The 22,508-nt window shown below is 46.3% G+C and overlaps 1 protein-coding gene across 5 annotated transcripts in view; it reads left to right on the top strand.

Moving 5' to 3' along the window:
* LOC120928427 (CUB and sushi domain-containing protein 1-like) overlaps nt 1-22,508 on the top strand; it is a 368,880-nt gene that overhangs the window by 317,065 nt on the left and 29,307 nt on the right. For all 5 annotated transcript variants that reach the window (XM_040339531.1, XM_040339530.1, XM_040339527.1 and 2 more), the window contains 3 exons: nt 2,419-2,463; nt 4,981-5,025; nt 10,123-10,164. In XM_040339531.1, coding sequence (XP_040195465.1) covers nt 2,419-2,463; nt 4,981-5,025; nt 10,123-10,164 — 132 coding nt within the window. The remainder of the gene's footprint in view (nt 1-2,418; nt 2,464-4,980; nt 5,026-10,122; nt 10,165-22,508) is intronic.

Raw genomic sequence — 22,508 nt, 5'->3', positions numbered from 1 at the left:
GAAGAGTGTCAAGAAGAAAGCCATTGTTGAAAGAAATGCATAAGAAGTCCTGTTTTCAGTTTGTGAAAAGCCATTTTGGGGACTCGGCAAACATGTGAAAGAAGGTGCTCTGGTCAGATGAGACCAAAATTAAAATTTTTGACCTAAAAGCAAAACTATGTGTGGCGGAAAAACTAACACTGCACATCATCCCCACCATAAAACATGGTGGTGGCAGCATCATGTTGTAGGGATGCTTTTCTTCAGCAGGGACAGGGAAGCTGGTCAGAGTTGATAAGAAGATGGATGAAGCCAAATACATGGCAATCTTAGGAGAAAACCTGTATAAGTCTGCAAAAGAGACTGGGGTGAAGGTTCACTTTACAGCAGGATAACAACCCTAAACATACAGCCAGAGCTACAATGAAATGGTTTAGATCAAAGCATATTAATGTGTTAGAAAGGCCCAGTCAAAGTCCATCCAATATGACAGAGCTTGAGCTATTTTGCAATGTATAATGGGCAAAATGTCACTCTCTAGATGTGCAAAGCTGGTAGAGACATCCCCAAAAAATTGCAGCTGTAATTGCAGCAAAATGAGTTTCTACAAAGTATTGACTCAGGGGGGATGAATACAAATGCATGCCATACTTTTCAGATATTTATTTGTAAAACATTTTGAAAACCATTTATCATTTTCCTTTCACGTCACAATTATGTGCCACTTTGTGTTGGTCTATCACATAAAAAAGGGGAATGAATACTTCAAGGGACTGGTCTCATAAATTTCTTTGTCATCTGCACGTTGTACAGAAAAAAATGTTTGCTCTTCATATTTCTCTCTGTCACTCTGTCTTTAGCTCCCATAGGTTGAAGAAAGAAAAAACAGGATTTTTTTAGTTACTCACCATTAAATCTCTTTCTCTGAGTTCATTGATAGGCACAGAACCTAACCCTATTTTGGAGATTTGACTTCTAATGCCCCATACACACGGTCGGACTTTTGGCCAACCAACTTCAAAATCTGTAACTTTTCGAATTTGTCCGACCGTGTGTACGAGCCTTAAGACTGCTTTGTGACTAACTGGCTTGCCTATAGTAGAGGTGTCTTACACCTGCAGGTGCCGCTATAAATCCCATCAGTCATGCATGAGAAGCAAAGCTTTGTACGTCAATGAACGCAGAGAAAGGGATTTTACAAGTGACAAAGCACATATGTTCATATAGTTTTTATTGTCAGTAACCGTGGTATTACCACCTTTCTCTGCAGGTTTCATTGTGACGTTGTGGTTATTGCCCTAATCTGTGAAATGTAGCTCTTTAGTTAGATTTGAACAGCTGCTGCTCTGCACAGAGATGGCCTCAATTTACCTGATTATATGTTTAAGAAAGGTGTCAATATTCTCTTTTAACCTCTTTCCACCGACATGGCGCATATATGCAGTCTTTTGGTGGGTGGGGTTTAACACTGAACGGGCACATATATGCGTCTATTTGTAAAACAATTACTGTGCTGAGAGTGCATACACTGCGTATTACTAGCACAGCGGCTAACATGTAATGGAAAGCTTCCGATGCATACTTGTGATGAGGAGCTTTCCGATGATGTGACGGCTGTGACAACCATATATATCGGTCCTTCCGGCATTTCAATCCAGTTAAATGCCCTGGAGGCAGCCACGGGAAGGGGTTAAAGAGGTGTTCCTGTCAGTTTTCATGTTTATTAAAAGTCAGCAGCTACAAAAAGTGTAGCTGCTGGCTTTTAATAAACAGACACTCACCTGCTCCACGTTCCAGCGACGCGCCGGCCGGGGCTCCGCTGCTCCCCCCCCTCTCCGGCCGGCGTCTTCATTCCAAGTGTGGGCACCCGGCCGTGACAGCTTTCGGCTTCACGGCCAAGCGTCACTGCGCATGTGCGAACGTCAATTGGACAGGTGATCACCTGGGACCTGTCACATGTCCCAGGTGATCGCCTACAGGGAGGGGCTGCAGAAAGGCGATTAGGCTTATTCGCCTTAGCAGCCCCTCGGCGGAAGGAGGAAGTGGGACAGGAAGTCCCACTCCTCCTGAAGCCCCCACTCCCCCCCCAAAAAAAAATTACATGCCAAATGTGGCATGTAAGGGGGCGAGGAGTGGATTAAGCGGAAGTTCCACTTTTGGGTGGAACTCCACTTTAAGCATTCAATGGGGTTAATATCTGATCGATAAGATCTTTGGGTTCATTCAACTAGTCTTTTTTGTACCATGTGACTGTGTGAAAAATCAGTGATAAGATTAGTGTGGTATTCCATCTCCTTGCACGTTACCTGACACCTGTGAATAGATAAATGTGAAGATGAATTGTGCTGTTCCATTATCCGCTTTTTGGATCCTGTTTAACCGCGAACCCATCACCCTTGTATGATCTTTTGTTCTAACAAATACTTTTCTTGTTGCCAGAATGTGAAACTTGTGGAGACGGGGAACAAGAGGACAAGCCGGAAGGTGAATATACTACATTTTCATGTTCCACAAAGGAAGCAGCTGTTCTTTTATTGTTCTATTTCTGCCATTTCAATTCAACCATTTGTTGGCTTTGCCTTCTGTAAAAGCAAATTTATCTTGTCAAATCGTGTTCTCCTTTTTAATTAATATGTTTATTGAAATGTTCTAAGTATTCTTTGTACAAGGCATTGGTTTAGTAGAGGAACCAATTCGGATCTGTATTTGTTGGCTATCTTTTTCAAGATTATCCAGTTGCAGCTAAACCACTTAAGACCCGGACCAAAATGCAGCTAAAGCACCTAGGCAGGTTTTGCGATTCGGGGCTGCGTCGCTTTAACAGACAAAATTGGCGTCCTTTTTTTCCCCACAAATAGAGCTTTCTTTTGGTGGTATTTGATCACCTCTGCGGTTTTTATTTTTTGCGCTATAAACAAAAATAGAGCGACAATTTTGAAAAAAATTCAATATTTTTTACTTTTTGCTATAGTAAATATCCCCCAAAAATATATATAAAAAAAGTTTTTTTCCTCAGTTTAGGCCGATACGTATTCTTCTTCCTATTTTTGGTTAAAAAAATCGCAATGAGCGTTTATCGCTTGGTTTGCGCAAAATGTATAGCGTTTACAAAATAGGGGATAGTTTTATTGCATTTTTATAAAAAAATTATTTTTTTACTACTAATGGCGGCGATCAGCGATTTTTTTTTCGTGACTGCGACATTATGGCGGACACTTCAGACAATTTTGACACATTTTTGGGACCATTGTCATTTTCACAGCAAAAAATGCATTTAAAATGCATTGTTTACTGTGAAAATGACAATTGCAGTTTGGGAGTTAACCACAGGGGTTATGTGTGACCTCATGTGTGTTTACAACTGTAGGGGGTGTGGCTTTAGGTGTGACGTCATCGATTGTGTATCCCTATAAAAGGGATCACAGGATCGATGACGCTGCCACAGTGAAGAACGGGGAAGCTGTGTTTACACACAGCTCTCCCCGTTCTTCAGCTCCGGGGACCGATCACGGGACTCCAGCGGCGATCGGGTCCGCGGGTCCCGCGGTCATGGAGCTTCAGACCGGGTGGCGGGAGCGCACCCGTGACCCCACGGCTGGGCTTAAAGAGCCATGTGCCCATCCGTGCCATTCTGCCGACGTATATCGGCGTGGTTAAAGGGGGTTGTAAAGGTACAAGTTTTTTCACCTTAATGCAATCTATGCATTACGGTGAAAAAACATCTGTGGATTAGCGCCCCCGAGCCCCCCTTTACTTACCTGACCCCTCAAAAGTCCCACGCCATGAATGTGCAGTCTTCTCGGCTCATTTATTGGTTGATTGAAAGCAGAGCAGCCATTGGCTCATGCTGCTGTCAATCACATCCAATGACGCGCCGAGTGATACAGTGAGTGGCTATGGCCGCCGGCTGTATCACAGGAGCGAGCCCCTGCAAGAACCATGCGAGCTCGCTTGCTCGCATGAAGGTGATGAGTTCTTGCAAGGGAGAGCCGAGACAGCTGCCGAGGGACCCCAGAAGACCAGGTTTAAGGCCACTCTGTGAAAAACGAGCTGCACAGTGGCGGTAAGTATAACATGTTTGTTATTTAAAAAAAATGTTTTACCTTTTTAGTGTTCCTTTTAAGTTCACTCATTAAAGCTGCATTCACACCTGAGTGTGATGTTTTCAGAAGTTTTTTAGGGTGTTTTTCAGGCGTTTTTGTACAGGTGTTTTGAGGTCCAAAGGTCACCAATGTAAAAAGCAATAAAACGCCTGTAATCTGCCTAAAAAGAAGCTCAAGTACTTTTTTGAGCTTCAGGCGTTTTGCTTCAGGCGACAGAATGCTCAGATGTGAACAAGGGTCATTTAAATGAATGGGATTTTGCTTGTTGGGCTTTTTGGAACTTTTGAGAGTGGAAAACACTGGTGTGAATGCAGCCTAAGAGAATCGTCATATTTTTTAAAATATGCTATGATGGTTATCCTTCCATTTCTTTTAAAGTCCCCTGAGAGTGCGCACACACTGCATACCCCTAGCACAGCAGCTAACATGTAATACATACTTGCGATCAAGAGCTTTCTGATTATGTGACTGCTGTGACAGTCAATCACAGTGGTCACATGTTCTGAATACCTGCCTCCCGGCATTTCAATACAGTTAAATGACCAGGAGGCAGCAGCGGGAATGGGTTAAGGATTCAATGGGGATGATATCAGTCATATCGGAAATTTTATCTAGCTCAATCTGATCGTTAAGATCCTTGGGTTCATTTAACAAGTCTTTTAGAGATGTTCACTAAGGATGGGGAAACCCTGTACATTTATGTGACTGTGTGAAAAATCTGTGATACGACTAGAATTAGGCATCTTATCTCCTTGTATGTTACCTGACACCATATGATTAGACAAATGTGAAGATGAATTGGGCTGATCCATTTTACGCTTTTTGTGATCCTGTTCAACGGTGAACCCATCACCCTTAAATAATCTTTTGTTCTAACGTGTACTTTTCTTGTTGCCAGAATGTGAAACTTGTAGAGACATGGAACAAGGTGACAAGCCAGAAGGTGAATATACTACATTTTCATGTTCCATGAACAAAGAAGCTGTTCTATTATTGTTCTGTCTATTTCTGTCATTTCAGTTCGACCATTTGTTGGCTTTGCCTTCTGTAAAAGCAAATTTATCTTGTCAAACCTTTTTTCTTTAGCGTACATCACGGGACACAGAGCAGCTATAGTAATTACCATCTGGTTATACGCCACCTATAGGTGAATGGACACTGGCAAACCCAAAAGACAGGAAGTTCCCCTCTATATAACCCCTCCCATATGGGAAGTACCTCAGGTTTTTCGCCAGTGTCTTCAAGGTGATGGTCACGGTGGATTAATGCTCTATGCTATGAGTGGTCCCGATGGAAGGTCCTGTCAGGATCAAGGGGCTATGCATTCGGATCCATTCAATATGGCAAAGAGGGCCCAGATGGATGGTACCAGAGCCTCGAGGAAGAAGAAGCAAGGTTTTTGTAATATGCCTCTTTAGGGCGCTGGACCCTGGAATCCGGACCCTTGGACAGACAAATGGCAAAGGCTGTCCCAGCAGGGTGCTATACACAGGTTCAAGGGTGTGGACCCCAAAAAATTTCAAGGGGGACCTGGTCCGTGAAGGTCCACAAGAGACCTGACCTGCCGTGATGGGTGAAGATTGGACCTGGCTGAGATATTCCAGCAGTATCCTGAAAAAAAAAGGAGAAACCCCAAAAGGAACACATTTGGGTTCACTTTTAACGTTTTTTTTTTTTTTTTTTGTAGCCGCATATCTTGTCTGTATTTTGCCACTAGAGGGTAGTGGAATGATTTTTTCACATACCCAAGTCCTCTGGCATTAAGGAATGTTTTTTTTTCTCCAGGCTCCCCTGCGGCTCCCTGTTGGTCTGGGAATCGTGCAGCATCACAGTGTCCATCTCAGCTGTCGCCACTCCTCTCTGCAGTATAGGGACAGAAAACCTCCTCTTGCCCCGGACCGCCAGCATCTCTTCCTGGTGAGAGCGTCTGCTTCATCCTACACGCACGCGCGTGGGAACAAGCCCAAGATAAGGGTTGCAGAGGACATGGGGGCATGGCTTAGAAAGCGTCTGGCGTGCACGTGGAAACGAGCATGCACATAGCACATGGCGCAGCCCGGCGGATATAAAGTTTCTTCAGCTGAAAGCCCGGTTGTTGCTGGATGGACACAGAGCAGGCTGCTGCTGGGACACATAAGCACTGTGGGGCATGAATACAGGCATTTAAAATAGGGTTGTCCCGATACTGATACTAGTATTGGTACCGATACCAATCATTTCCCCGAGTACTTGTATTCTGGGAAAATGCTTTGATGCTTCACCCGATACCTGGGCAGTCAGGGATGATCGGTGCGGCGGGGGGAGTTACAAGCACCGATCTCCCTGTATAGATTTCAATACAGCCTGACAGCTTCTCCCTGGACTCCCCCCTTTTCAGCTGTTTTAGTGAAATCTATAGAGCGGTGATTGTTGCTTGTAACCCCCCCCCCCCCAAAGCTGCACTGATCACCGCTGACTGTCCCTGTATCCTCTTCCAGTTCCCCCCTCCGTTCTTCTGCTGTCCCTATCCGCGTCCCCCCTCCGTGCTGCTGCTGTCCCCCTCCTCGCTCGATGTCACCCTCCGTTCTTCTGCTCTCCCCCTCCATGCTCTGTGTCACCCTCCATGTCCCCCTCTGCGCTCCGTGTCACCCTCCATATCCTCCTCCGCCCCCTCTGTCAGGATGGAGAGCGGAGGTAGGAGCCGCTAAACCCGACTCCTACCTTTTCCAAATGAACAGAGTTTGTGATCACTGACTCTGTCCATTCATATAACTGAAACAAAAATGTAAATAAAAAAACACAGACACCATCGACTCACGCCCCCCCCCCCCCCTAAAAAATGAAAGCATTGTAAAAAAAATAACAAAAAAATGTAAAAAAAAAAATACTGTCACATGACATTAAAAAAACTGTAATCGGTATCGGCGAGTACTTGAAAACAGTATCGTTACTTGTACTCGGTCTTAAAAAAGTGGTATCGGGACAACCCTAATTTAAAGATGCAGCTACTGGTTATTAGGCTGAAGCGGTGAGAGCAGCCTTATAGCTGGACTACAGCTCAACAGCAGCAATTTCTTTAACGTACATCACGGGACACAGAGAAGCATAGTAATTACTATGTGGGTTATAGAGTCTACCCTTCAGGTGATGGACACTGGCACGCCTCTAAGGCAGGAAGTTCCCTCCCCTATATAACCCCTCCCATACCGGGAGTACCTCCAGTTTTTTCGCCAGTGTCTAAGGCATGTGCTCTGAGGAGCTCCACTGGAGGGATACATGCTGGATTTCAAAAGCCTCCATAGAATCCGGATCTGTCCAAAGTGCTTCTTGGCCAAAGTGGACAGTACCCGGGCCCCGGTTGAGAAGAACGGGGTTTGGCCTGTAATGCTACTCTTTTGAGGGCTGGATCCTGGTTATTCAGTACTTTGGTCAATTTCCCAATACCAAAAGCTTACTGACAGGGTGCGATATGGGTCTAGGAGTGTGGTGTTCCTGTCCATGGACCCCGGTCCCTGAAGGTCTGCAGACTTTGCTCTCCGTGATGGGCAAAGATTGGGCTGTCTGTGTGTGCAGAGGCTACAGCCAGAGGGGTAGCCCAACCTGAAGTAGTGGCTATTGGCTATTTGCCAAGCCTTAAAAGACCAGTTAAAGGTGGTCTTGGAGGATATCCCGGCTCAACAGGCTCAGGAATTGGCTTACTTTCCCAGGGCATTATGCTTTGAGATAGATGCTGTCAAGGACTCCATACAACAGTCCCTCCCGTCTCACACTCTCTTTAGTTCTTATGCGCAGATTACTCTGGTTGAAGAACTGGTCAGCTGAAACCCCTTGTAAGAAGCTACTGGCAGGGTTTCCTTTCCACGGGGAGCGTTTATTTCAGGAAGATCTGGATGGATCTATTCAGAAAATTTCCAGTGGCAAAAGCACACTATTACAAGTGAAGAAAAGGTTTCGGGGTACCCCCTCCTTTAAAGAGTTTTCCTCTCCTATTACAGATTACAGATGCCAGTCTGCTGGGCTGGGGGGCAGTCCTGGAGGAGCTATCTCTCCAGGGAGAGTGGTCGGTCTCCGAGAAATCTCTACCCATCAACCTGTTAGAGATTCGGGCAGCTCGTCTAGTCCTATCAGCATGGACAGACAGATTATGGGGGTTCCCAATCAGGATTCAATCCGACTATGCAACAGCTGTCCCATATATAAATCACCAGAGTGGCATGAGGAGTCGTACAGCCCAAAAAGAGGTGGATCAGATCCTGATTTGGGCAGAAAAGCATGTCCCGTGCGAATTTCATTCCAGGAATAGACAATTGGCAGGCAGACTTCTTAAGTCGCCAGCAGCTGCTCCCAGGAGAGTGGGCTCTTCACTCAGACATCTTCCGGGGAATTTGTTAGAGGTGGGGGAACACCAGATGTGGATCTCTTTGCATCAAGGTTCAATGAAAAGGTGGACAATTTTCTGTCCCGAACAAGAGATCCACTCGCTTGCGGAATGGATGCGCTGGTGTTTCCATGGGATCAGTTCTCCCTAATCTATGTGTTTTCTCCGCTGCAAATGTTACCCCGCCTCCTTCGCAGGATAAACTCGGAAGGAAAACCAGTGGTTCTGGTCGCTCTAGCTTGGCCCAGAAGGGCTTGGTACGCAGAGATTGTAAGGATGTCTATAGAACATCCATGGATCCTTCCACTCCGTCCAGACCTCCTTTCACAGGGTCCAATAGATGTGAAGGGTATGAGGATGTCGCCTTCGGGCGTATTGTGCTGCAGGCAGCAGTAAAGACCGCCATTAGGACAGAGGATCTAATTTCTGATCTGTGTCTCCCTCCCTTCAATTGTAGCATTGCTATGGGACATTCTATTAAGTAATTAAGGCTCTGTGTCCCATGATGTATGATCAAGAAAATTGGATTTTTTAATACAGCTTACCTGTAAAATCCTTTTCTTGGAAATACATCACGGGACACAGAGTTCCCGCCCCTCTTTAGAGTTAAATGTGGAACACTTATTGCTTTGCTACAAAACTGAGGCACTCTCCATTTGGGAGGGGTTATATAGGGGAGGAACTTAATTCTAATTGGGTTAACCAGTGTCCAATCACCTGTGGCGAATACATAACCCATTAAGTAATTAAGACTCAGTGTCCTGTGATGTATTTCCAAGAAAAGGATTTTACAGGTAAGCTGTATTAAAAAATCCTATTTTTGTTTGCTGAAATTGATGATATATGGCAAAAGAATAGTGCACCATTTTCACCTGTTTCAATTAATTCTATATGATCTCAGAAGCCTTTCAAACTGATGCCATCAGCACAAGTCCAAAGCATTTTGACAGAGCCCCTGACAGTGAGTCCGAGCCCCCCCCTGCACTGCAAGGGTCATAGCCTGGTTCACACTAGTGCAATTTCAGATGCATGACTATAGAAATCACATTGTTTTCAATTGTGCCTGTTTGCATCAATACAATACAGCAGGGCACCATTTTGTAAAAGGGTCCTGTTCCACTTTGGTGCAGATTCAGTGCTATTTTGGCCCCATAGAATATCCAAACCAAATCAAAAATGCATCTGCACAATCACACTGAAAATCAGATCACTGCTCATTATGCTGAGGGGTTACAGCGCAAGCCATTTTATTGACACCCCAAATCTAGTTCCAACAGTCTGAGCAGGTCACAGATTAGAGGCAGCTGCAGGTGACAGAATTAAGGCAAGTATTTACTCCCTAATCCTCTGATCCCAGACTAAATAAAATGTTCCTGAAATTATGCTTTAATGTCAGATTAACCGATACAAATTTTAGCTGCTAAATTTGATCTGGGTATTTGCAACTCAAACTGTTTCAAATCCTTAACCATTTTGAATACTGATGGTAAAACTACCTTTTAAACTTATTTGCCAGATTGCCTTATCTTTATATTTAGATGTTTATAAATGTTAATTAGATTACTTTAAAACACATTTTCTAGAACTAAACAATCCTGGAATATTATTTTTCATTAACTACTCTAATTTTCCATAAATGAAAACTCATGGCACTCAAATTTACAATATTTTATTTTTATTTAGATGCATCAAAATCAGAAGGCATTGGTATTCGGGGGATTGTAGGTAAGTGATGTATTTACCTATAGAAACTGTATTTTTGTATTATTTATAATGCACATTCGGTAAAACAGAATCTGACATTTGTGTTCTGATGCATGATCTATTAGGGTACTTTCACATGGGTGGTCCGCCCAATGGAATGCTGCTGATCCGCACTGAGCAGGCGGATGACAGGTCCATCCCTGCTCACTGTGCAGAGACAAACCTGTCCGTCTCGCTCTCCTCTATGGGGAGATCGGATGAAAATGGACAGGCGCTTTGATTTGATCCGCCAAACTGATGGATAATAGGCTCTCCATCTGTCTGAATTTGATGGACAGGATCAGATCAGATAGCAGCAGGTGTCAGCAGACATGTCGCCTGAATGGAGTGAATGGAGGCCCCAATCAGGTCTGCCTGAAAAACTGACGGACCTGATCTGAAAGCCTGTGTGAAAGGGGCTTGAGAAGCATGCTCCATGTTAAATAGCAAGTCTCCTGCCTAGCACAAATTGAGTCATCAGATAGCCATAGGATGGGTGGAAAATGTGCAGACATTGTTTGGTTCAGGTTTTGTTTTTTGTTTCTTTTGGCAGACGGTTTAATAGACATGCACGTTCTAATTACCAAGCATGCATGCTGTTTATTTTTATGAAGGTAACAATGGATCATACCTAGACTGTGCCATTGTCCTAGGGGGGGGGGGGGAGATAGATTAGTCAATATTTCACAAAACATGTTATTTCCTCAAAGAAAAGTTAGCTGAGATAGCAGGAAAACTGCCCATAGATGTGAGGCTCTATAACCTGATCTGTCCAATAGATGTCAGCACATATCTATTTCTATCTTTAGTTTACAAGCCAGAGCTGGCTTGTTACTATTGAACATATGTAATTTCTCCTTTTCTCCTCTTCCCCGCCACTGTACCCCCTGCACATGTTCCCCACCTCTGTACCCCCCTGCTCTTTTGCCCCACCTCTGTACCCCCCTGCTCTTTTGCCCCACCTCTGTACCCCTGCTTTTCTGCCCCACTTCTGTACCCCTCTGCTCTTCTGCCCCACCACTGTAACCCCCTTCTCATCTGGCACAACACTTAATGCACCTTCCTTAAACATCTGCCTCAACACTGAACCCCCCTGCTTATCTTTTCCACCACTGTAACCCCCTTTTTCATCTGGCACAACCCTGAACGCCCCTGCTCATCTGTCCCACCACTGTAAACCCCTGCTCATCTGCTCTATCACTGTACTGTACTCTTCTGTCTCACCGTTGAACCCCCTTCTCATCTCTTCCACCACTGTTATCTCCTGCACTTATGCCCAACCACTGTACCCCCCCCCCCCAGAGCATCTGCCCCACCGCTGTACCTCCGTTCTTTTGTCCCACCGCTGAACCCCCTTCTAATCGCTCCCACTACTGTAACCCCCTTTCTCATCTGCCCCACCACTTTACCTCCTGCACATCTGTCTCACCTCTGTACCTCCTTTCTCCTCTGCCCTGCCACTGTACCCCCTTGCACAACTGCCCCAACTCTGTATCCCACTGCTCTTCTGCCCCACCAGATTAACCCCCTTTATCATCTGGCCCAATAAAAAAAAACCTTGCTCCTCTGTCCTACCACTGTAACCCCCTGCTCATTTGCCCTCATCACTGTAACCGTCTTGCTTTTCTGTCCCTCCGCTGAACCCCCTGTACCCCCATGCACATATGCCCTCCTGCTCTTCTGTCCCACCACTGTAACCCCCTGCTCATCTGTCCCACCAATGTACTTCCTTTCTCCTCTGCCCTGCCACTGTACCCTCTGCACAACTGCCCCAACTCTGTACCCCCTGCACAACTGTCCCAACTCTGTACCCCCCTGCTCTTCTGCCCCACCAGTGTAACCCTCCTTATCATCTGGGCCATCACCGAATTCCCCTGCTCCTCTGTCCTACCACTATAACCCCCTGCCCATTTGCCTCCATCACTGTAACCCCCTTGCTCTTCTGTTCCACCGCTGAACCCCCTTCTCATCTCTTGCACTACTGTACCCCCTGCACATATGCCCAACCATCATACCCTCCTGCTCTTCTGTCCCACTGCCAAACCCTTCCTGCTCATCTGCCCCACCGCTGTACCTTCTTACTCATCTGCTCCACTGCTGTACCCTCTTCTCATCTATGATATGCACACTATGCAGAGTGGTGCAAGGAAGCAGAGATGAGACACATCTACCTGTCCTGGCACACTCATCCCCGCTTTTTTTAACAAAGTTCCCAGAAGCTCAACAGTATTTCTACAAACTGTCACCTGATTGTGGTTCTTAATCACAATGAATGAAAAAGGGGGGAAGTTGGGACTTTAAATGAGATGCGTTTTTAGCAATATGCGATTAAGTATATATATGGAATATAAAAAAAATTGAAACATTTTTTATATTCCATATATATACTTAATCGCATATTGCTAAAAACGCATCTCATTTAAAGTCCTAACTTCCCCCCTTTTTCATACATTTACAGGGATGGAGGCCTGTGGTAGTTCTATCATATGCCTCATACAAAGTCCCACCCCCATTCCCCCCCTTTTTTAACCTTAATCACAATGAAATCCCTTCTTTGAGATTGGTAGTGGCAACCAAGCGAATCATCTTCCTCCAGATGGTGGGTGGGGATAGCATGACTGTGATTGGCTTTGGAAGTGACCAATCACAGCCCTCCTCCTCCTCCTGGACCGCCCCTAGCAGAACTGCACCCAATCTCCTCCCCATCACAAGAGCTGACAATCGAAGCTACACGAAAGTTAGATAACCAATGGTTCCCATCACTTACAATGTGTGGGGGCACAGTGCCTTCCCCCCAGTGCAGGTGCGGCATGAGGAATTGTGAGATTGGAATGCATTAGCGTCTCACTGACGCTTCCCTTCACCGCTCTGCTGTAGGGAAGGGAGTTGTGTGTCCCGGCAAAAGGGGCTTTGCGTGCACCAGTGCTGGGGGTTGCCTACCCCTGTGCTATAGAATACCAGGATGTTTATTGAGGAGGTAGCATGATTCAATAAGGTAGCATGATTTAATAAAGGCCCCTTTTTTTTTTTTTAACTCTTTTGCTGCTCAGTAGTAGATTCACTCCAGATGGCAGACTTTCTAGCCTCCATTTATATAAAGGACGCGTATCTACACATACCTATATTTCAACCTCATCAGAGCTTCCTGCAGTTTGTAGTAGAGGAACGTCACTTTTGGTTCGTGGCTCTACCCTTCGGGCTTGCTACAGCCCCCCGGGTGTTTACAAAGGTCCTAGCACCAGTACTGGGTCTTTTAAGGGTCCAAGGGATCCTGGTGCTCGAGTATCTGGACAACCTCCTGCTCAGAGATCACTTGCTACAAGCTCTAGAACAGAGCATAACATGTACAGTGTGTTTTTTGTAAAGCTTAGGCTGGATCATAAATACCGAAAAGTCAAGCTTGAGACCAAACAAGGATTTGTGATAAAGCATCAGTGGAGAGGAGACACCTTTTTCCCATATTAACTCTTACAGGAGAGAATTTCCCTTCCTAGGGGTTGATTTCCTCTCACTTCCTGTTGTCGTTTGAAAGTCGGATGTTTGAAAGTAGGGGCCTGCCCTATGTATTCTGCAGAAATTTGAGCCTTAGGAGTTGGTGTTGCCACAACACTGTAAGCCCTCACAGTTACTCTTGGTAGGCGCTGGAATGCCTTGCTGTGAAATATTTTATCAAGAATTGTAATTACATGCCACTGTTGTACAGGGGCAGAAAAATTGGGCCTTAGGCACTGGTGCTGGTGCCACAACACTGCAACCCCTCACACATACTCTAGTTGGAGTGCAGGAATGAGCCCTGCTGCAAACTATTGCAGCAAAAATTTTAATTGCATGCCCCTGTTAAATAGGGGCAGAAAAATTGGGCCTTAGCCACTGGTGGCAGTGGCCAGACCCAAAAATGTTCTTGCAAGCTATCAACATGAACGTTGAGGAGGAAGAGGATAATCACTCAGCATAACAGGATAGTCACTCAGCATAGGCAGTCTTGAAGGGGTCTCGCATTCAAAAAAAATTATTCGGTTACATCAGCATCAGGGCTTGGTAGCTGGTGATCCAAGACTGATTCATTTTTATGAAGGTCAGCCGATCGACCGAGTCAGTGGACAGGCACACCCTGTGATCGGTTACAAAGCCTCCTGCAGCACTGAATGTACATTCCGAAAGAACGCTGGATGCAGGACAGGCCAGTAGCTCATTGCATACTGTGCAAGCTCTGGCCAGTGATCCATCCTCAAGATCCAGTAACCCAGAGGATTTTCGGTAGGAAAGGTGTCCAAGTCTGATCTTGCCCCTAGGTATTCCTGCACCATGTGAATCAGACGCTGATGATGGTTGCTGGAACCGATCATACCTTGGGGCTGCGGACTAAAAAATTGTCTGAAGGCATCGGTCAGACTCCACCTTCTCTACCGCTCCTTCTGTGACTGACCGAAGCCTCAGCAACACGTTGTCCAGGAATTTGTAACCTCCCAGGCTCTGGAAAAGCGTTGCACAAACCTTTCTGCAAGGCCTCCCAAAGATGTTTCATCCTCTGCTCCCTCTGCGACGACTGCATAAGGTCCGCAACCTTACCCTTGTAACGTGGATCAAGGAGGGTTGCCAGCCAGTAATGATTCCCTCTCCTTGATACCATGAATACAAGGATCCTTGTGCAGGCTTTGCAGTTTCAGGGAGGCCATGCAGCGTAGGTTTGCTGAGGCATTTGGTCCAGAGTCCTCTGGGTGACGAAGGACGACATGATCCGCAGCCACCTCCTTCCAGCCATGTACAAGTCCATGGGTTTCTGTTGACTGTAAATGATCCCTTGAAGACTGCTGCTGATGCTGAGTGCTAGGCTCCACCCCCATGCTGGCACAATCCTCCTCCTCCTCGTCCTCTTCCTGTGTAATCGGCGGGCCCGCAGGAACACTGTCTAGATAAAGGGGGCCTTGAGAGGTAAGGAAGTCCTCCTCTTCCTCCCTCTGTTCTGCCTGAAGTGCCCTGTCCATTATTCCATGCAGCGTGTGCTCCAACAGGTGGACAAGAGGTACAGTATCACTAATGCATGCACTGTCACTGCTCACCATCCTCGTGGCCTCCTCAAATGGTGACAGGAGAGTGCATGCCTCCCTGATCATGACCCACTGGCATGGCAAAAAAAACAAGCTCCCCTGACCCTGTCCTGGTGCCATAGTCACACAGGTACTCATTGATGGTCCTCTGCTGTATGTGCAGCCGCTGCAGCATGGCCAACGTTGAGTTCCACCTGGTGGGCATGTCACAGATTAGGCGGTTCTTGGGCAGGTTAAATTCCTTTTGCAGGTGAGCCAGCCGAGCACTGGCATTATATGACTGGCGGAAATGCACACAGACTTTCCTGGCCTGCCTCAGGACATCCTGTAAACCCGGGGTACCTGCCCAAGAACCGCTGCACCACCAAGTTAAGGACATGAGCCAAACAGGGCACATGGGATAGCTGTCCCTGTCGGAGGGTGGAGAGGAGGTTAGTGCCATTGTCACAAACCACCATTCCTGGCTTAAGCTGGCATGGCGTCAACCACCTTTGAGCCTGCCCCTACAGAGCTGACAGAATCTCTGCCCCAGTGTGGCTCCTGTCGCCCAAGCACACCAGCTCAAGCACCGCATGGCATCTTTTTGCCTGCATAATTGCGTAGCCCCTTGAACGCCTACGGAGCATCGCTGGTTCCGAGGACAAATCGGCAGAGGAAGAGGCCATGGAGGAGGAAGAAGAAGAGAAGGGGTGGAGGAGAGAGGTTTGTCAGAATCACCACTAGTAGCATTTTGGAGGCATGGTGACGGAACAACCACCAACGCTACTGCACCCTGTCCTGCATCCTTCCCAGCTGCCAGCAGAGTCACCCAGTGCGCCGTGAAAGATAGGTAACGTCCCTGTCCATGCCTGCTGGACCATGAGTCAGCGGTAATATGCACCTTACCGCTGACTGCCCTGTCCAGCAAGGCCAAGACATTGCCTTCCACATGCCGGTAGAGAGCCGAAAAAAAAAGTGGCGTTTGGGAACCTGCCACTGAGGTACCGCACATTCCACAAACTCACAGAAGGGGGCAGAGTCTACCAACTGAAACGGCAGCAGTTGAAGTACTAGCAATTTAGCCAAGCTAGCATTGAACCGCTGGGCATGTGGATGGCTGGGAGCGAATTTCTTTTGCTGATGTAGCAACTGGGACAGGGAAATTTGCCTGGTACAATCGGACGTTGGTGTACCGATAGCAGATTGCCCGCAAGTACTTGGCAGTGACACACCTAATTCTACACCTTCATGCCTCTCAGTGCAGGTTTCTGAGAGGACTCAAGGTATAGTGGGGTTGGAGATCCCAGCTGATGAGGAGCAAGGAGAGGTCCGCTTTGTTTTTGGTGTGGGTCTTTTATGTACGCTTGCCAACGGACTGCATGGCAGGTCGACATATATCTGGTCAAGCATGTGGTGCCCACGCGGCTGGTGTTTTGGCCACGCTTGATATGCTTCAGACATATGTTGCAAATAGCAACGGTGCGATCTGCTGCACACGTCTGAAAAAAGGCCCACACCAAAGAACTTTTAGAAAAACGCACAGAGTCAGCAGCGCCCTGCACATGCGGAGCTCTGCGGTGTGATGCAGTCGGTTGGCTTCCCTTAAGCTGGCCCCTGGAGGGCATCCTGCCTCTTTGGAGATGTGCCTCCTCTCTCCTATCAGGCACCCACGTAGAGTCAGTGATCTCATCATCCCCTCCCTCCTCGTCACTGGAGCAAACCTGGCAGTATGCTGTAGCTGGGGTAACATGCCTGCCAGTTTGTTGTCCTTCTTTGGCACCCCCTCTGTCTGGGCTCACGTTACTGCCTTCCTCAAGCTTGGTACCATCATCGGAGCCTTCAAAACGCTGCGCATCCTCCTGCAGCATGTGCCCAACTGTCGGACAGTTCAGGGGACTCCTCCCTGCATGATGGTGGGGCTAGGGAAGGAGTAACTGATGACATCGAGCCAATGGAATAGGCTGCTTTGGCACCTGCATTGGCAGCCAAGGTAGCCTGGGTGAGGATGAAGGACGGCCTGGTCATCCACTCTACCAACTCTTCTGCATGTTGTGGCTCAACGCGGCCAGCTGCCGAAAAAAAAAGGACAAGCGTGCCCCATGGCCACGTGCTGATGAGTCTGCACCGTGTCCATGACCAGCACTGTTGCCTCTAGACACAGAGCCTGTTTTCCCTCTTTTATTGGCCTGTGAGTGTCTGCCTCTCCTTGTTGGCCTTCCAGACATACTGTATTTGATCTATTGAAATAGGTACACAAGGAATGGCCTGCAGTCAGATTTACCTGCACACTGTGCCCAGTATACAGTACACTGCACTGACTTAATATACTGCAGCTTAGCTCAATCAACTGCCTGCCTGTATTATTAGGAAGAGAACAGGGATGGCCTGCAGTCAGCTTTACCTGCACACTGTGCCTAGTATACAGTACACTGACTTAATACACTGCAGCAAGAATAACAGGAACACTCTGAAGTGAGATCTTTGCATAAAATAAATGAGTTTGGAATGTTCAAAATGCATGTGGGGTAAAAACAAGTAACAGAACATGTTTATTGTTGATCACATAAAGATACATGTTTCTGTTTGTATGGGTTTACACATTTTTTACATAGTCGCATGATGATGCTTGGTCACATTAAAGTGCTTAAGTCGCACAGAGAGGCTTATTTGCACAGAAATGCCTAAAATCGCATAAAAATGCTTGATTGCATAAAGATGCTGGATCACACAAGGTTGCCTGATCACACAAGTCCTTGATTATGCAAGGATACTTGGTCACACAGAGAGGCTTGTTTCACAGAAATGCCTAAAATCGCATAAAAATGGTTGATTGCATAAAGATGCTGGATCGCACAGGGGTGCTTGATCACACAAGAGTCCTTGGTCACACAAGGGTACTTGTCCGCACAGTAGTACTTAAAAAGGCATAAGATGTTTGATCGCATGAAAAATGCTAAATCGCATAAGGATGCATGATTGCTTAAAGTTGCATGTTTGCCTAGATTTTGCATGGTTGCATAATGAGGCATGATAATTTAAGTTTCTTTAATTATACAGGATTCCTTGTGTTCACATAGGAATACGTGTCTGCATGGTGCCCGTTCCATAGCACGCATGCTATATGTATGCGTGTATACAGCACGCCCTTTTTTATGTTTTGCCTAAAACATATTTGTATGAATTCATGCTTCCATGAACACACTCTTCCATAGAGGCATATGGCTTTAACACTTGCCACATACACATATGGGGGGCCATTAGCATATGTGTTTATTTACATGGGACTGCAGAGGTTGTCTGCGTTTGGCAGGGGAACAGCACCTTCTCCAGTTGGTGGTCTTACCCTTTGGGTTAGCCACCATGCCCGGGTTTACAGGGGGCTAGGGCCCACCTCTAGCAGGTATAAAGGCCCAGGGTATAGCAGTAATGGCATACCAAGGCAAACTGTTGCTGATAGATCAGTCAGTAGCATGGCTGGACCTAAGTGTGTCCAGCATGGTCATGTATCTGGAACTCCTGGGTTAGGATCCCAGTCTAAAGGTACATTCTTTTGTTTGGTAAGAAGCTTGAAATGTGGGTTAGGATCCCAGTCTAAAGGTACATTCTTTTGTTTGGTAAGAAGCTTGAAATGTTTGGGACACAGCCCAAAAGGGAAAGTTTTTTTTGCCTCAGACAAAATCAGCTCTACGAGAAAGCTGGTCTATGTGGTCATGGCAAGGAACAGTTCCTTACATTTGCCTTTTGCTTAAGTTGCTAGGGAAGATGGTGGCTTCATTCAAAGCGGTTCCCTATGTTCAGTTTCATTCAAGGCTGATATAAACATTATTCTGTCAGCCTGGAACAAGTGGATCCTAACTTAGCATTATCCAAAGTGTCTGGTCCCAGGGATACGCTGGAGTTTCAGTTGGTGGTTCTTAACCAAAAGATTGGCAGAAAGGAAGATCCTTCATGCCCGTTACCTGGGAGGTGGCAGCTACGAAGGCTGGTTTCTAGAGATGGAGGTCAGGCCTGGAAGAGACCACTGCCTCTACGGATGGAGCACCTGGCTTAAGGGCCTGGATGTTTAGGTTGCAGGATTGTTCTGTCAGAGTACAATCCAACAATGCCACACCAGTGATTTACTTTGTTTACCAAGGAGGCACTAGAAGTCACGCAGCCAGAGGGAGGTAAGCCATGTTCTGGCTTGGGCAAAGGAGCTTGTGCCTTGCCTATTGACAATCTTCATTTCATGGAATGCAGAATTGGCAGGCGGTTCTCTGGAGCCATCAACGATTGTTCCCAGGAGAATGACCTCTACACCCCGACTTTTTTCTGACCAAATGCCAGAGAAAGGGTACCCTGTACATACAATTTATTGGTGTCCAGGTTCAACAAGAAGTTGGATAGCTTTGTGTCAAGGACAACGGATCCACTCGCATTCAGGACAGATGCGTTAGTGACCCTAGGGACCAGTTGTCACTGGTTTATGCGTTCTCTCCCCCCCCAGTGCCGCGACTTCCGTGGCTTCTATGCAACATCAGATGGGAACAGAAGCCGGCCTTATTGCTCCGGCATAACCCAGACGACCTTACTGTGCAGGAATAGTAAGGGTGGTAGTAGAGGACCCAGGATCCCTTACAACTTGTCCAGGCCTACTTTGCAAGGGAGTATTCCATCCCATCTTGCAAACATGGGAATTAATGGTCTGGCTGTTATAGCCCGCATTCTTGACGATCGGGGCTTTCAGAATCAGTGGGAAATTACCTTGATTCATATGCCGCGTACACACGATCATTTTTCGACATGTAAAAAAATCTAAGTTTTTCCAACTTTATCATTAAAACGACGTTGCCAACACACCATCGTTTTAAAAAAATGCTCTAGCAAAGCTCGGTGACGTACAACACTTACGACGACACTATAAAGGGGAAGTTCCGTGCGGATGACGCCACCCTTGGGACTTCTTTAGCTGATTCCGTGTTGGTAAAAGACGATTCGCCCTTTTCTGTCTGTTACAGCGTGATGAATGTGCTTATTCCATTACGAATGGTAGTTTTACCAGAACGAGCGCTCCCGTCTCAAAACTTGCTTCTGAGCATGTGCAGGTTTTTAACGTTGTTTTAGCCCACACACGATCATTTTTTACAACCCGAAAAACGACATTGTTTAAAACGTCGTTAAAAAATGCAGCCTGTTCGGGAATTTTTTTTTTTGTTTTTCAGAACCCGAAAAAAGCCCACACACGATCATTTTAAATGACAGTTTTTAAAAACAATGTTTTTTTCATGCCGAAAAATGATCGTGTGTACGCGGCATCACAGGATAGCTGGCCTCCAGGACCATGTAAATAGGATCTGGAAGGCCCATGTTCCTGGTGTGAATCCAAGGGATGGCATACTTGGAAGTATGTCATGGGTAAAATTCTTGCCTTCCTACATTAGGAAAGGAGATGGAGCTAGCCTCAAGTTCCATCAAGGATCTGATCTCGGCCTTGTCAGTATTTTCAAAGGTCGCTTGCTTTGCACTCTTTTATCCGGCCCTTGTGCTCAGGAAATTGAGTCTAGTCTTGTCGGCTTACAAGTTCAGCACCTTGGGCCGATGCACCATATTTCCCTTCATCCTTCTAACAAGGGAATTGGTATTCTTGGTTGCGGTAGCCTCTGCAAGAGAGTTTCAGTATTGGCAACTTTCTTGCAATATAATCTGGGAGTTCGCCCAGATGATTGATGGCCTTCAGAAAATGTTCCCCTCGGCTGATAAGGCCGCCCCCCCGTATTGCGTAGGCGCTTCACAAGAGTCAGAGTTTCCGAAAGGAGCCGAACATGTAGAGCTGTGAGACGGCTCTATACAGCGCCGTGTAGAGCTAAATCGTGGCTCTACATGTTCGGCTCCTTTTGGAAACTCTGTGACTCTCGTGATGCGCCTACGCAATACGGGGGGGCAACCTTATCCGCCGGGGGGAACATTTTCTGAAGAACATCAATCATCTGGGCGAACTCCCAGATTACATTGCGGCTCAGTTTGGAAACGCCTACTCCCGCGGGGAGTGAGTACCCGGAAGCCGGATTGCAAATATAGATTATAAGGTATTGTAAGGGGTTAGCTCGGTAGCGGGGTGTGCGACCCCCTGGATGGGTTCACTACACACTGAATTTATACAGACAGGCAGTCGAAGACGGTTGAAAACCAAGATTTTGGTTTATTCTTCCATCTTGCTGGAAACAAGTGCAAGCATCCAAACAGCATAAACAAAATCAAACATAAAATAAACCCTGGCCACTTGGGGCGTCTACCTTCACCACACAGGAACCTAGGGAGTCTGGCACAGCCTAGTGCTGGGCAGACACTGCTGGTCATACAGCAGAAAAACAATAGTCTCTTTTTGATTTTTATCACACAGAAAAATCAATGACCACCTCACCTCCTCGGAAGACTTTCAGTTACTGCTCTCCTTCACTCAGAAAGCCTCAGGATGCAGAAAATCAGTGGTAATCCTCTGGATTACTTATAGAGGCCTTAATTGCCTCATTCTGAACAGCTGAAGTTTTCCAACGCCCTTAGACCTTTTCTGGCTACTTTTGCAGCCGACGCCTAATAACAATTGGTGTATTGTCTAAACAAGGCAGAAATGTATGTCCCGTCTGTGACAACACCCACAGATTTACCTGACTTACTGTCACAGTATGTACAACCTAAAAAAAAAATGCCTACTGTACATGTTAGAAGTATAAAGAATTTGGTCTTATAAAGATGTTATTTGGGTGAACCGCCGCTTTAATTATTCTTAAGGATAGGGTGATGTTAAATCCTCACCCAGCCTTATTTCCTAGAAGGATCTAGTTTTCATTTGAATCAAGATATTCTTGCCTTCCTTTTTTTCCAGAACCTTGTTCTGCGGAAGGAAAAGTTATTGCTTTTCTCTCAACATAGATGAAAGCAGTTAAAAATCTATCTGAAGGTTGCCAGAAGACCCTAAAAATGGGCAGGCAGTCTTCAGATCAGCTATTAAAATGGTTACTCTCTCTCGTTAAAGTAAGAAAAGTCAAGGCCTATCTGAAGCGGCTGCTCGAATACGGAAAACTGATGTTGTTGCGCTATCAGGAGGCCCCAGGAAAGGGCAGGCAGTGTCTAAATCAACTGTTTTCAATGTTAATTCATCAGGTTATTATTCAGGCTTGTGGTTTAACTACTTAACCCCCGGACCATATTGCTGGTCAAAGACCAGAGCACTTTTTGCGATTCGGGACTGTGACGCTTTAACTGACAATTGCGCGGTCGTGCGACGTGGCTCCCAAACAAAATTGGCGTCCTTTTTTTCCC

This window comes from Rana temporaria, chromosome 2 (genome assembly GCF_905171775.1).
Source record: "Rana temporaria chromosome 2, aRanTem1.1, whole genome shotgun sequence".
In the NCBI taxonomy this organism is placed as follows: domain Eukaryota; kingdom Metazoa; phylum Chordata; class Amphibia; order Anura; family Ranidae; genus Rana; species Rana temporaria.
The sequence above is the reverse complement of the archived record's forward strand: the minus strand, read 5'-3'. Positions and strand labels throughout refer to the sequence as shown.